Here is a 16,446-nt window from a genome sequence, read left to right as displayed (position 1 = left end):
TCTGAAATTTTTTCAGAGTTAAAGATTTGGTCAGCTACTATATACAAAGGCCGTAACAATTTCCTGAATAGCTATAGATAGGTAACTAAATGAAAAAGTACTATTATATAAGAAAACTATATACCACAGTAATTTATTTAATTTAGAGGCTTAATAATAAGACAAAGAGTATAGGGACTCTACAAATCCACTTGGGAAGTCATTGATATTTTGTTTCATAAATTCAGTTCTCTGAGAAAAAAATAACTATCTAAAACATTTCCTGTTGCCCAGGTGATGTGACTATACTTGACAAGAGCATTGCTTTAATTCTGTTAACAGCACCAACCTATACTAATGGCTTTTACTTATTACTATGAAAATTAAGGTGCCTACCTACTAAGGGACATGTAAAAAGAATTAGGTGATTTTTTCCTTTTTTAAAAAAGGATTTTACTTATTTATTTTTAGAGAGAGGGAAAGGGAGGGAGAAAGAAAGGGAGAGAACCAACAATCAGTTGCCCGTCACACGCTCCCAACCTGCCACCTGGTCCGAAACCTCTAGGCATGTGCTCTGACCAGGAATCAAACCGGCGACCCTTTGGTTTGCAGGCTGGCACTCAGTCCACTGAGCCACACCAGCCAGGGCAGGTGACTTTTTTCTTTAAGCAAATCTTTCTCTTCCTTCTAACTTCCCTGTCATTAACCAGGCTCAAAACATCATGATAAACTCTTAATTTCAATTTACTCCTTAAGACCTATCGAGACAGTTACCTACTTACTCCTGAAAACGACAGACTTGAGCATGTATTGTCGGTGCGCTTCTTTGTATTCTCAGTGTCACCATTCAAACCCTCAATTCTTCTTGCCGGAACTCCAATAGCTTCCAGCCTCCTGTCTCTATTATTCTACTCCAGTCTATGCACTACTGTCTTCTAAAGGTATGCAACTTCCCTACTCAGAAATTTTCAGTGGTAGAATTTTTCATGATACAGAAAAAATGCTTAGGATAGAATAAATGAAAAAGAAAAGTATGTACAGGCTAAAACTACATACACAGACTTTAGTCTCAGTTATGTTAAAAGGCATGTCTGTGTAGCCCTGGCTGGTGTGGCTCAGCGGACTGAGCGCTGGCCTGTGAACCAAAGGGTCACTGGTTCCAGTACCAGTCAGGGCACACACCTGGGCTGTGGGCCAGGCCCTCAGTAGGGGGCACATGAGAGGTAATCACACATTGATGTTTCTCTTCCTCTCTTTCTCCTTCCCTTCCCCTCTCTCTAAAAATAAATAAAATCTTTTTTAAAAAAGGCAAGTTTGTGTAAATGCAGGGGCACACAGGGATTTAAGCACACATCCATACATAAAGGGAAAAGGGAGGGCCAGTGAACACATCACATGTCAATAGTGGTTATCTCTTAGTGGTAATGCTAGGTTATTTTCACTTTTTTCTTTATCTTTCCAATAAACAGATTTGTGATACAGTCTCTTTTAGTAAAGTATCTCACAAAACATCTATAGTAAACATATAGTTAATGTTACAGTCATAAAGACGATCGAAAGACATTTTAGATGCTCCCTATGACCTATGAGTCTGACTCCTCACCCTCTACAGTTCAAGGCCCTCTTCAGTCTAGCACCTATCTCCCTCCTAGTTTTAGTTCTAATGACCCCTAATATAACCTGGGCTCCTTATGAACTATTCCTTGAGCATAACAGTTCTTTCAAACTCAGCTGGGGTTTTTTTTCCCATTCCTCTTGGAATATGGTCCCTTCCCATTTCCTATGTGTTCTTGAAGGCATATTTCCAATGGTCCAGAAATAACAAATACTACCACACTCCTTTCCCTTGTCCATAGCAGACAACACTGACTGACTACTGAATCTTGACTCCTCAAAATCCTTCTCAATTAAACAGACCTAGGCGATCCTTACTCATCAATCCATGTTGACATGTAAGATGAACTTAGCTGGCACTCCTATAGCAATCTACTGTTAATTGCCCTCTTCTCCCCTATTCCCAGTTCTCTGTACTCTTATGGAGCTTATCTCTTCTACCTTCTATGAAGAACCATTTACTTAACTGTCTTATCTCCCTTTCCTACTAGATTTTAATTTGCACAAGGGCAGTGATTATGTCTTACTCATCTTCACAGGCCCTACAGAGCCTTGCAGGAAATAGGCACTCAAAGAGTTGCTGAAATGAACGCTTCATTCTTTTGCTATTATTTCATCACTGAAAATGGCTACATACCTGAAAACTTAATTTTTGAACAATTAAATTCTTCTCTAAGGACTTAAAAGTTTATTTTATAAATTTTAGCTAACATTCCTGCTTTAATATACTCTGACATTGTCTAATATCACAAAATACCAACAGAGTCAAAGAACAGAACAAGATAACTTGAAATGAGAGTACTGAATCCATTTTGAGGGTCTTATATTCAGGTATAGAAGCTAAAGAATTAAACTATCACATTTTGAGAATTTTCACCTACCAATCTCTTTAATCGAAAGCAAAATGTTATTTCTGACAATAGAGAAATGAAAAGACTCTGAGCATCAAAAATATACATGGCTAGTGTAAATGGGATTGTTTTCTTAGTTTCCCTTTCTGATAGTTCATTATTGGTGTATAAAAATGCAACTGCCCGGACCAGTGTGGCTCGGCAGGGTCCAGCTGGTTGAGCATTGTCCTGCAAAGTGAAAGGTTGCCAGCCTGATTCCTAGTCAGGGCACATGCCTGGGTTGTGGGTTCAGTCCCCAACTGGGGTGTGAAGGAGAGGCAACTGACCCCTGTTTCTCTTCCTCTTTCTCCCTCTCTTTAAAAATAAATAAATAAAATCCTTTTAAAAATGCAACTGATTCCTGGATATTTATTTTGTATCCTGCTACTTTACTGAATTCATTTATCAGTTCTAATAAATTTTTTGTGGAATATTTAGGGTTTTTTCTATATAGTATCATGTCATCTGCACATAATGACAATTTTACTTCTTCCTTTCCTATTGGATGCCTTTTATTTCTTCTTCTTGTCTGATTGCTGTGGCTAGGACTTCCAGTACTATATTCAATAAGAATGGTGAAAGTGGGTATCCTTGTCTTATTCCTGATCTTAAGGGAAATGCTTGTAATTTTTGCCCACTGAGTTTGATGTTGGCTGCGGGTTTGTCATATATGGCCTTTATTACATTGAGGTATGTTCCCTCTGTTTCCATAAATTTTTACCAAAAATGAGTGCTGGATTTTATCGAATGCTTTTCTGAATCTATTGATATAATCATGTGGTTTTTATCCTTCCTTTTATTTATGTAGTGTATCACGTTTATTGATGTGTGGATACTGCACCAACTTTGTATCCCTGGAATAAATCCCACTTGATTATGATATATGATCTTTTTAATGTGTTGCTGGATCTAGTTTGCTAATATTTTGTTGAACATTTTAGCATCTATATTCATCAGGGATGTTGGCCTCTTTACAATTGCATAAAAAATAAAATAAAATACCTAGGAATAAATATAATCAAGGATGTAAAAGACCTCTACTTAGAAAATTATAAGACTCTGAGGAAAGAAAATGAAGAACATACAAATAAATAGAAGCATATATGTTCATGAATGGAGGAATTAACAACAGGAAGGCCCTAGCCAGGTAGCTCAGTTGATTAATGTGCTGTCCTAGTACGCCAAGGTTTTGGGTGCAATCCATAGTCAGGGCATATACAAGAATCAACCAATGAATGCATCAATAAGTGAAACAAATCGATCTCTCTCTCTTTCTCACTATCTCCTTTCCTCTCTCTCTAAAAATCAATTTAAAAAAATTTTTTAAAGATGTCCATAGTACCCAAAGCAATCTATAGACTCAGTGCAATTCCTATCGACATACCAATGGCATATTTCACAGAACCTGAACAAATCATCCAAAAATTTATATGGAACCACAGAAGACTCTGAATAGCCAACTCAATCCTGAGAAAGAAGAGCAAAGTTGGAGGAATCACATTGCCTGATACCCTACACTACAAGGCCATAGTAATAAAAAATAACATGGTACTGACATAAAAACAGACATATAGGTCAATGGAACAGAATAGAGAGCCAAGACCTTTATGGTCAAGTAATAATTGACAAAGGAAGCAAAACAGTCTATTCAGTAAATGGTGTGGGGAAAACTGGGCAGATATGTGCAAAAAAAATAATAAAGCCAGACCACCTTCATACATCATACACGAGAACAAACTCAAAATGGATTAAAGACTTAAATGCTACACTTACAACCATAAAAATCCTAGAAGAAAACATAGGCAGTGAAATCTCAAACATTTCTCACAACAATATTTTCTCTGCTATATCACCTCGGTCAAGGGAAACAAAAGAAAAATAAACAAATGGGACTATATCAAACTAAAAAGTTTTTGCACAGCAATGGAAACTATCAGCAAAATGAAAAGACAATGCACTGAAGGGGGGAACATATTCGCCAATGACATATCTAATAAGAGGTTAATATCCAAAATTTATAAAGCACTTATACAACTCAACTGAAAAAACAAGCAACCCAATGAAAAGATGGGAATAAACACTTCTCCAGAAAGGACATGCAGATGGCCAGTATACATATGAAATAGCTCAACGTCACTAACCATCAGAGACATACAAATGAAAACCACAATGAGTTATCACTTCCCACCAGTCAGGATGGCTGTCAAGGAGAAAAGGGAACATTTGTGTGCTGTTGGTAGGAATGCAGATTGGTGCAGCCACTGTGGGAAGCAGTATGAAGTTACCTTAAAAAATTAAAAATGCATCTGCCTTGTGACTCAGCGATTCCACTTCTGGGAATATATCTGAAGAAACCTAAAACACTAATTAGAAAGAATATACGCCCCCCTATGTTCACTGTAGTGCGATTTGTAATAGCCAGGATTCAGAAGCAGCTCAAATGCCCATTGTGCAGGAGTGAATGAAAAAGCTGTGGTACATTTACACAATGGAATACTACTTGGCTATAAAAAAGAGGGAAATTTTACCTTTTGCGACAGTATGTATGGCCCTTGTGAGTATTATACTAAGTGGAATAAGCCAGACAGAAAAAGACAAATACCATATGATTTCCCTTATATGTGGAATCTAATGAACAAAATACAAAAATAAAATAGAAACAGACTCACAGATATGGAAAACAGACTGACAGTTGTTAGGGGGTTGGTGTTGGGTGACTCAGCGAAAAAGGTGAAGGGATTAAGCAACCCCCCCCCCAAAAAAAACCCTCACAGACACAGACAACAGTAGGTGATTACCAGAGGGAAAGGAGGTGGGGCAGGTAAAAGAAGGTAAAGGGGGGATAAATGGTGACAGAAGACTTGACTTTTGGTGGTGAGCACATAATATTAATACAATATACTGATGATGTGTTACAAAATCTTAAACCTATATAATTTTCTTAACCTATGTCACCCCAATAAATAAATTCAACAAAAAAGTAAACAAACAAAATACAGATTGCTTAAGAAGTTGTTTGGAAAAAATGATGGAGAGATGAAAATAAAAACAAAAGGCTAAAAATCAAGCAAGGCATCAACAAAGTTAGGCAAGTTGTCTGGTAAAGTCACAAGAAATTTTTTACCTAAATCAGAAGCACAGTTCAAGGTCCTGGTGGGTGAGGGGAGGGGGAGTAAAAAAAAAAAAAAGAAAGAAAGAAACACAGTTCAACAGACAGTGGTAGAGGAAAAACTAGTAGTACAGTAAGACTCATGCTGCCATCTAGAGGTTCAAGGCTAGATGATTTTTCTCTTCAATCAGTCAAGTTAGCAGAGGTAGGACTGAACAGAGCTTATAAAGCACGCCAGACAAATAACTCCAACGTCAAGCCACAGAGAAGAATATTCAGGGTATAAGAGTGCCAATTATTCTCTCCCTGCCCTCCTCCATAGATTAAAATTAAAAAATGAAAAGAGCTAAATGTTCTTTAGAATTTTATCTAGACTGCTAAATATAAACAGCCACTTTTTCAAAAATCACATGCCTAGAGGGTAGAGAAGTCTACTACAACACAGGCTAGCTTGAAGCAGAAGTTTTTCTTTGGTACTACCACCAAAGAAAGTGGTATCAATTAGTTTCTGGTACACACAGCTTCATCAATTAGATTATTGGGATGAAATATCAAGTTTAAATGGGGAAGTCTCAATCTGTTTACTGTTTTATAGTATACAGTAAAATGTAATCAAGGACAAATGTATCAAATTCAATACCTCTTCATGATAAAAAAAAAAACCCAACAAAGAATAAAAGATAACTTCCTTAACCTGACAAAGAGCATCTACAGAAAACCCACAGCTAACATCATAATGCTTTCTCCCTAAGATTAGGAAGAAGACAAGTATGTCCACTCTCACCACTTCTATTTAACACTGTACTAGACTTACTAGCCAAGGCAATTAGGCAAGAAAACGAAATAAAATATCCATATGGGAAATGAAGAAGTAAAACTATCTCTATGTGCAGATGACCTAATTTAGGGTATTGAAAATCTTAAGTGATCTACTGAAACACAATTAGAACTAAAAATGAGTTAAGTTGCAGGATATAAAATGCATATACAAAAATTAATTGCATTTCTCTACAGTGGCAACAAGCAAACAGAAAATGAAATTAAGAAAATAATTTCACTTATAATACATCAAAAATATGAATACTTTTTTTAAAATTCAGAATTGTTCATGTCAGTCTGTCATGATTTTATCCTCATAAAGGCAAAATAAAAAATGATCAACACAAGATTTTCTTTCAGCAGGACTTATGAATACATTTTAATAAATGAAGTGTAAAACTTACGCTTTGAAAACTAAAAGTATTGTTGAAAGAAATTAAAAAATATGTAAGTAAAGAGAAAGACATAAACATTCATGACTGATCTTAATATTTAGATGGCAATACCCCCATCTAAAGCATGTTTAGCAGGTCATCTGCATGACTACTAAAAAGGTTTCTAGCCTTAAATGACAGAGGGATAATTTTTTTAAGGGTAAAAATGGCAGAGAATTCATTAAGATTCACAAGAGTTCAATGGGCCTTAGCAATAAAGCAAGCTATGTACTGTTGCAACTTACAAGACTAAGTCCAGATCACGCCCAGGCGATAATAGAGATGAATAGGGTTCCGGTGTAAGATAAAACCAAACCATTATCAACAAGCTTCACACTATCTTTACTATGTGTGGCTGATCATCCACTGTCATAAGAGGAAAAGTTCCAGATATTACAAGACCTTTGAATATTACTTTTCATCACTAAACCATGAGCTGTCCAGAAATAGAAAATTTTCCAGAATTTTCTACCTTTTCAGTTTTAAGTCAATGAATTTCATTAGAAAAATTCTGTCATTTCATTTGAAGGCATCTGTAGTTGATTATTCATTCAATCAAAAAATACATATTGCACATTTTTCTATACTCCAAGTTATCTATGGATTATAAAGCCCCAAAATATGATTCTTAACTTATAATCAATCCAAGAGATTAGACTTATACCAAAAATCTCCCCAAATGCCAAATGGGGAAAGTGCCATACAAAATAAACTAGAGTAATTTGGGAGACCAAAGAAGAGTTCACTTTCCATATCAAGTTTGAAAAGGAAAGGCTGACGAAAGAGGCAAATACTGGGCACAATAGTGAAGGATGAATAAAAGTTCTATTACAAATAGGTCAGGGGGGACTGAGAAAAAGGAATAGAATAGCATGAAGGCAATTAAGATGGTAAAGTGCTCTGGGAAGACTGAGTATGTCAAACGGGAACAGTGCACGGTGTTTTAGGTGGAGAAGTAGGAAAGAAGGCTAGTGATTAGGCTAGAGCCAGAGAGTAAAGAATTTTGAATGCCATGCAAAGCAATCTGAATTTTATCATGTCGGTAATGAAGTAATACTAATGACTTACAAGCAAAGGTCAGACAGAAGAAATGATACTTCAGAAAAATTAAACCAGTAGTGGCAAACAAGATAGACTTGGATAAGGTAGTTAGAAGGTGACTACAACACTTCCAGTACAACAGGACAATGAGCTCGGATGAAAGAAACAGAAATGGAATCCTTTATATGGTAAAGTAGTTCACAATTTCTTGTATTTCTACATATTTCATGGGAGTTTCATATAAATTAATTGCCCAAATGAAGCCAAGAGGCCCCAGTCATGAAAACCTATAAATGCCTATACAAAAAATTAGTGCATTCACAAATCTGCACACCAAAAGGGTTATCTGAGACATAATCATGTACCAAATCAAGGGCAGGGGCTGTCTTTTGAAAGACACAATCAAGTTACTATCAGCCCCATACTAACATTTTAACAATGCTCTGGGAAGTGACAAGCAATCATGTTTTGAGGACAAATTTTTTTTGCATTTTTTTTCTTTCCATCATCTTTATCAGTGCAGATATTTGCATGAAAACAGGATCACTGGTCCTTGGGGATTCATCAATTCCTATTGCTTGTTTTTCATCCATGTCATTCTCTCAATTAATGCAGGAAAGAGGATTGAGATATCAAATACCAGCTTAGGGTATCAAGTAAATGTCATCTTGTTTTTATGCAAATACACTATACACAATAAAGCAAAGACAGACTGTATCCAAGGAGTCTGATACATATCAATGTAATTCTTTCCAATTCTAAACTTAAAAACTATTTTATTTGTCAGCTAATTCCTTATGAGCAAGGAAAATGACAATCAGTTGCAAAGAACTGCCAGAGAAGTTTAAATAAGGCTGAATTTTGACTGGAAAATAATTTTGAAAAATCTCAGCTGTGCTCATGGGACTTTTCTGGCAGAAATGAGCATTTCTGTTGCAGAGTTTTGGTTTAGTGCTTCAGGTGGCTGATTAGGTGACATCAAATCCCCCCAACTTCAAAGCCTTAAGTTTTAGAAATACATCAAACAATAATGGTTTTAACTGTGCAAATTAAAAACTAAAACTACAAGAATCCATAACAAGTTTCTGATTCAGTGGAAAGCCATTATAATAGACTTTATTGATGCTTAAGTAACTGACACGTTCTAAAAACTGATAAAAAGAAATAACCATTTATTCAGTCAATGTAATAACAGTTGATAAGATAAAGACCATCATTAAAAAATTCTAGCTAATAAAAAGGAATGACATAATTAGAATATGACTATTTTCCAACCTATAATAAAATAGTGGACCTAGGCAGTTATCAAAGGCTGCTAAAACGCCAAGTTTAAGACTGATGGAGAATTTTACAATAAATAATATATAAAACTAGCAATAACTTTATCAACTAATTAATCTTAACATCACAAAGAGAGACAGACATAATATACCTTCTGATGAAAGTATACATCACCTTTTCTAACTACCAGGAAATAAAAAGTCATAGATGAACATACTAAGCACTGCCGCAGGGATGTAAGCGACAAAATCTAGAATGTGGAAAATTCTACAGAACAAATAACTAGGTTTAACAAATGGCAAGGGAAAATAAAAGGGAGGTGGAACTATGACACACTAAAAGAAACTTAAGAGACTTGTCAACCAAATATGATATGTGAGTATTATTCAAATCCTGACTCAAATTAATTGTACAAAGACAATTATAAGTCAACCAGGGAAATCTGAATCCTGATCAGCTATTTGATGACACTGAGAAAGTTTGTTAAAACTTTTTAGGCATAATTATGGAATTGTAGTTATATTTTAAGAGAAGGGAAGGAAAGAAGGAAGGAAGGGAGGAAATAAAGCAGAGTCCTCGTTTTTTCAATCACATATGAAGTTATTTGACCGTGAGGTAATATGATGCCTGAGATTTGCTTTAAAATAATCATGGGAGGTTGGGAGGTTGGTGTAAGTCAACAGATTGGCCATGTTGACGACGACGACGATGACGACTACTACTACTACTACTACTACTGAAGCCTACTACTACTACTACTACTACTACTACTACTGAAGCCTACTACTACTACTACTACTACTACTACTGAAGCCGGGTCATGAGTACATGAGGTCATCATTTCAGTCTCTCTACCCTCCCCCACGGGGAGGTTAATAGTATAGGAAATGGAGAAGCCAAAGAACTTATAGGTACAACCCACGGACATGATCTAAGTGGGGGAGCAGAATGCTGGTGGGATGCGGGTGCAGAGTGGAGGGGAATAAAGGGGAGAAAAACAATAGGACAACTATAATAGCATAATCAATAAAATATAATTTGATAAACAAAATACAAAAAATAAATTACAATGGCTTATCTTCATAAAACATAATAAAGATACCTTCTGTATTGCAGCTAGAACTCACCATGAAATACACAATCAAAAACCCTGATTAAATGTGACCTGGGTACTCACACTCATCCAGCCCCAGCTGATAGGCCAGGTTCTGTAGGCCTCGTACCTTCTCCATCAAATTAGCTGTGGTGAGGCTCCCCAGTTCTGAAACAGAATCATTCATTTCAATACCATTTCTTTCTACTGTTCTCTAGTAACAACTCATTTGAGTTGGGAATCCTTGTTATAAAAGTTTTTAAGCTTAATTTCTATCAAATAAGCAGAAAATAAATCTATTTCTTTTCTCATCTAACCTTTCCCCCTACACACACACACACATACACCCCACTGAATTTTTCCCACTACTGCAAAATGCCTCAGATGAGCTCACCCACTATGAGAGGACAGTCGGCATAAACACAACAGTAAATTATGTGTCTTATCCTAAGGGTCCTTTTATACCATTCCTTTTGCCTATCACACGAAATGAACGCACCACTAAAATACAAAACCTTGTGACCTGACGCAGCCCTGAGAGAGCCTACAGACAAGATCCGTCTTACAAAATGGACACAGTCTCCACTGTCTTTTATTGTCTTCATTATTTCAATTAACAATAAAACAGTGACTAAGCATGTACTGTTCCCCATTTCCCTAAGTTTAGAAAACAAAACTAAATATTAATCCAAACTTTCCCTTCAAATCAAATACCTATAAAATACAGTATACTTGAAATAAAAACTTACTTTCCCAGATTTTCATTTAAATAGCATAGCATGAAATTCCTTTTAGGTTTAAGACATGGGTCAATATATATGGAAGATAATACTATCATCCCTTATTAAAATGTAAAGTTTCCTTAGAAAATGCACACTGATGGCAAATTATATAAATGTATGTTTGGGACATTAGAACAATGAACCCAAAATGCCCTTGAGACTTATTATTTCCACAGTTGGAGGAGGGAAATCTGCATTTAAGCATTTCGTACAGAACAATGAATTATCTCTGAAATCAAATAAAGCTGTTATTTTCTCCCATTTATCATGCCATACTCATTATCAATATCTGGCATAAATCGTAGACTTTCTTGACCTGTTCAGTTGCTTAAATAGCATAAGAGTCCAAGATTTTTAACATTCATTTCAGGCTATTACTTCACAATCATCATGAATCTTATCACCAGAAGATGATTAAAAAATAAATAAATAAAGTAGAGCAAAAATCAAGGAAAATTAATGTTTTTTCATTTAAATTTCTGCTTGTGATTGAGTTCCACGTTATTTATCAAACAACAATATTCACTATTTATAGAACGCTTTATGGGAGAAATTGATTGGATAGAATGAAATAAAAGACAGGTCTTAATCCACTAAGGGATTGTCCATTAACAGTACTGACAACAATGCACAGCAGTAAATCCTAAATAAGGCACTTGTTTATCATGGAAAGAGACTATACTTAAAATAAAAAATAAGAGTTTAAATTTTTTCCTTCTATCTTGGTTAAGTTAACCTTTGAATCGTAGATATATATCATCATACCTAACTCAGAACCTTTATGAGAATAAATGAGAACATTTATGTGAGAGCTTTTTTGTTAACTGTAAGCTTTATATAAAACAAAGGTAACAGCAAAGGAATTTAGCAGCAGAAGAAATCATTATGAGCAGGTCTTAAATTAGAAGGAGTTCTACACATGGGAAAGTGAGGAAGGTATCTAGACATGAACTATTAACGAGAATAGTTAATAGAAGGCAGTTTGAAGCTAAAAATACTTTTACAGGAATGGTGAGAGAAAAACTAGGAAGGTGGTTTGTGGGGGAGCATAAATATCAGGTTAAAAGTAAGAGGTCCCCAGCGTAGCTACCTTTCAACATGTCGATGTCATCACGTTCTATTTCAGCCATCCATTTGGGTGGTGAACTAGTAATAGGCTGTCAAAAAATAAGAATATATCCATTCAGATACATACAAAGTGAGAAGAGATCCCACTCTTCCTTCTTACAAGTAGCTTGCCACACAGCATTCAGGTTGTTTGAAAATAATGGCAAATTATAACTTCTAAAACCCAGATTTCTCCAGGTTCAGATATAGCCTATAAACAGTCACCTTACAAAATAATACTGCTCATCCTTAAGAGTTGGTCTCAGAGAAATGACCGTGGAAGAATTAGGTCTGACTACCGTTATTGTTTCATGCATAACAGATTAGTACAGCAATAAAATAAAAAAGCCTTGTTGCAGGTTCTCCCAAGAGCACACCCCATGCTTTTCTTCCCTCTCAGGTGTGCATTTTCACTTTTCTCTCCTAAACTCAAAGGGCCCCCATGAAACTTGCAACTAGGGGAGCAATGGGCAGCGGCAGCTCGTCCCAAGCTAACCCACCGAACCCATCTCCAAGGCCCCCTTTCCTGTGACTTTTTAGTGAGCAAACAGCAGCCCCAGCAGGGGTCACTTCTGACACTGTGACTTTTACTTCTCGGTGAATCCACACATCCCAGCATGGTTCACTGCCTTCCTACAGTGACTCTAGGGAGTCAAAGCAGAGCCCCGCCTCGGCGCTCTCCTACTGCTTCCTCTACCCTAAGCCCTTCTTTGGTTTCACTGTCCCCAGCTTTAATAAACATACTCTCAAACTAAAATAAAATAAATAAAAAGAAATTACTTGAAGTTCATTTCTGGCAAAAGCTTCCAACTGAAATGTTTGAAACAATAACCAGGAGGTAACACTGTCTAGCAGAGGAGATATAAAGAGCTGAGAATGAGAAAATCCTCCATTTGTAAGAACACTGTAATGATCATCACTTGAAATTTCATTTTATGATAGATGTTTTAGAAAACTTTAGAATTTTAAGTTATCTTCTCGTTTCTGAAAGTGAACTTACAAAATTTCAAAGAGCCCATTCTTAGAATAGCTTTGGGCGAGTTTTCAATCCTAGCTGCAAGTAAGAATCATCTATGATATAACAAACAAAACAAATTAAAAAAATGACCTGGCCATCCCCCAGATGCTGACTTAAAATATCAGAGTGGGGGAGAGTCCAGTGGAGAGAATAGAGCAAGAAACATTACACAGGTATTTCACACTGACAATTCTGTTGTACAGGCAGGGGTACAGCTGAGAAACACGACTTCCGCTTTGAGCCCCTTTTCTTTTTAAAAATTTACCCAACACTATGTGACCAGCAAAGCACTTTACATGCATTGTCATTTAATTTCTAAATCAACCCTATGAAGCAGGTATTATTATTCTCATTTTACAAAAGAAAAAAATTAATGTACAAGAAGATTACAAATCTCCTGCCTCAGGTCACACAGCTAGTGGAGCCAGAACTCAAAGTCCACGTAGTACAAGTTCAGAATCACTACTCTATACTACCTCCCCCAGAAGGCCCTACGTCAAATTCGCCATTTCAGGAAACATTATACCAGGGGACCTGGGATGACCCTGAACCCCTAGAAATAAAACTCAGTATGTTTGTGCATACTTCTAGAGAAAGATGTAGATACTTAACCAAATTTTCAAAAAATAACATACTCTAATAAAAGTTATTTTAAAACTACTTATTTAAGACCAAAATATGTAGTTGTTACCACATACAATGAACTAAACTGGAAAGTCAGTATGAATAAGAATGTAAAAAAATCAGATCAGTCCTGACTAGGGTAGCTCAATGGGTTGAGTGTTCTCCCCAAAACTGAAAGGTTGCCAGTTCGATTCCTGGTCAGGACACATGCCTGGGTTGTGGGCCAGGTCCTGGTTGGGGCCATGCAAGGGACAACTGATCGATGTTTCTCTCACATATCCATGTTTCTCTCCCTCTTTCTCCTTTCCTTTCCCACTCTCTAAAAAAATACATAAATAAAATCTTTTTAAAAAATTAAATCAGGTACTTTCTGCTCCGTCTACGAGACAAAAGCTGATTTAATACTAATAGCTACCGACTATTGTTTCTTATGTCCCAGGTACTATGCACAGTGTTTAACATGCATTATGTCACTCAGAATCCTATGAAGTAGTTTCAGATGAAAAAACTAAGGCTCAAAAAGGTTAGAAAAGTTGCTGAGATCACAGATAATTAAGAAGCCGACTCAGGATTCAGATCCAAGTGTTTCTGACTCCAAAGCCCCATGCTATTCTAAACTCTGCATGCTAATGGAGCACAGGCCTGTTTACACACAACCATGGCTCTTGAAAAAAATGAAAAGAGGCTACAAAGTCAGACTCCCTCTGAACAAATACTTTCATGGGACCTGAAAGCCACAGGCTCAGAAGGCCCCAAGTTAATATTTAACTCAGTACTGTAAACTCCAATAACGAGTAGAGAATGCTAAACATATAGTATGGTACTGAGAGCTTTATATTATGAATCCCTGATGTTATGGTTTACCAGAAAGAGCATGGGCTTTGTAATCAGACAGGCCTGTATTCAAATCCTGGTCTGCTACTAAGACTTGGGCAAATAACTTATCTTCCAAGTGTTCTGTCAGTCAGTGCTTTTGACATTGGGCCGAAATGCTTCTAAGTGTGGTGGTAAGAGTGTGGATGCTAGTAATCAGACTAATGGGTTCCAAGTCCGATTGTGCCACATACGGCCTATAACCTCGGGTAACCTTATTACTCTGTGCCTATATCCTTGTCTGGAAAATGCCTCATGTGGTTTTGTGAAGATGAAATAATATATTTAAAGGGCTTAGAACAGTGCCTGGCACATAGTAAACACCATGTAAATAGTATTATAATATTATAATCATATTCTCCTAGTTGTGCGAATATACAAGAGAACATATATACAGCATCTAGCAGTGCCTGGTCCTCTGGAAGCAGAAAAATTGTGGTTCTAATGGATGTCTTCCTTTGGTTTCTGATGAGCCACTGAGAAGTTTCAAAAATCCTCTAAGGAAGTATAAGTTAAGGTCATAATGCCTCATACAGACAAAAGAGAACAGCTGCAGATCATACTTTGGGCAAAAACAATGCTGGTGTGATATTAAATATTTCAGCCGCCTTACAGTGAAAGCATTCAAGCTAAGAAAAAAGGCTAATAGGAAAAGGTCAAAAATGCCAAAATAGGGCACTTGGACAGGGGGAAGACCTTACCATCAATTAACATGATAATAATATAAAGAGATTTCCAGGCTATAGATACAAAGTGATTTAAAGACTATGACATTATTCTTGAAAACAAAGAAATAAGAGATACTGAGCCTTTACCAAGGAGCAAAACATTGAATAAACTTTATTAGGTAAGTAAAATATTACTTACACTTTTGAAAGAGGCTGCAAATTCAGCAACACCTGGTACTAAAAAGAAAAAATACATCATTTATTCAATAAACATGTAAGTGTCCCAGACATAGAAGATTCAAATAATAAGAAGCAAACAGCCTTATCTTTAAGGAGCTTACTGTCTGGAAGAGAAGAGAGAGTAAACCAGTAACTATAATATTGTTTAAGTGCTCCAAGAAAGGTACCAGGTGCTATGGAAGGACCCCCACCTACCACTACCACCACCACCACCAAAAAGGGGGGGGGGAAAAAAAAAAAAGAAGGAAATTAAATCAGACTGAGGGGACAGGAAAAGCTTCTCAGAGAAAATAATGCCTCAATGAAACTTTGAAGGATCAGGAATTAGATGAATGGGAAAGTGGCAAGATACAATATGTCTTACCAAATAAAAGTTTAAATCTCCATTTTAGGTATGCTGTTCTGCCAATCCAATTGTTTATTTAAATACCTCACAGGAAGAATCACATAAAAAAACATAAAAATAAAAAAACAGGTATTTAAAAATAAAATGATGCTCAATCTCACTGAGGGACACACAAACTAAAAACAATAAAGATCAGTAACATTCGACATCAGATAGTATGTGAGTAAATGAGCACTCTCATACACAGCCATCCTCTTCCATGCGCACCGAGATAGTTGTGCAAGAATAGTCATTATTAAATCATTTGTAATATCAAAAACTGGATGTAACTTAGATTCCAAAATAGGGTATGAATACATAAACTGTAATGTATTTATACAATGAAATTCTTCAAAAGAATAAAGTACATCTACATCTAGTGTAACATGGAAGGATTTATTAATAAATTACTTCTACTGGGTAGAATAAGTTAAGCTATAGACCATGTACATATGACTCCATCATTATGCCCCCCAAAACTAAAAATCC

The 16,446-nt window shown here is 36.2% G+C and overlaps 1 protein-coding gene and 1 non-coding gene across 4 annotated transcripts in view; both read right to left on the bottom strand.

Moving 5' to 3' along the window:
• LIN52 (lin-52 DREAM MuvB core complex component) overlaps positions 1 to 16,446 on the bottom strand; it is an 84,445-nt gene that overhangs the window by 65,252 nt on the left and 2,747 nt on the right. For 2 of the 3 annotated variants that reach the window (XM_024568480.4, XM_024568478.4), the window contains exons 3-5: positions 15,532 to 15,569; positions 12,133 to 12,199; positions 10,345 to 10,428 (exon numbers count right to left, since the gene is read on the bottom strand). In XM_024568480.4, coding sequence (XP_024424248.1) covers positions 10,345 to 10,428; positions 12,133 to 12,199; positions 15,532 to 15,569 — 189 coding nt within the window. The remainder of the gene's footprint in view (positions 1 to 10,344; positions 10,429 to 12,132; positions 12,200 to 15,531; positions 15,570 to 16,446) is intronic. The other variant, XM_024568479.4, reaches the window with a different exon arrangement.
• LOC112312084 (small nucleolar RNA SNORA69) lies at positions 6,693 to 6,820 on the bottom strand. The gene has a single exon (XR_002975531.2). It is a non-coding gene; the product is annotated as a small nucleolar RNA SNORA69 (small nucleolar RNA).

The sequence above is a fragment of the Desmodus rotundus genome, chromosome 7 (assembly GCF_022682495.2).
Source record: "Desmodus rotundus isolate HL8 chromosome 7, HLdesRot8A.1, whole genome shotgun sequence".
In the NCBI taxonomy this organism is placed as follows: domain Eukaryota; kingdom Metazoa; phylum Chordata; class Mammalia; order Chiroptera; family Phyllostomidae; genus Desmodus; species Desmodus rotundus.
Note: the sequence above shows the minus strand (reverse complement) of the source record. Positions and strands in the feature narration are given on the sequence as shown.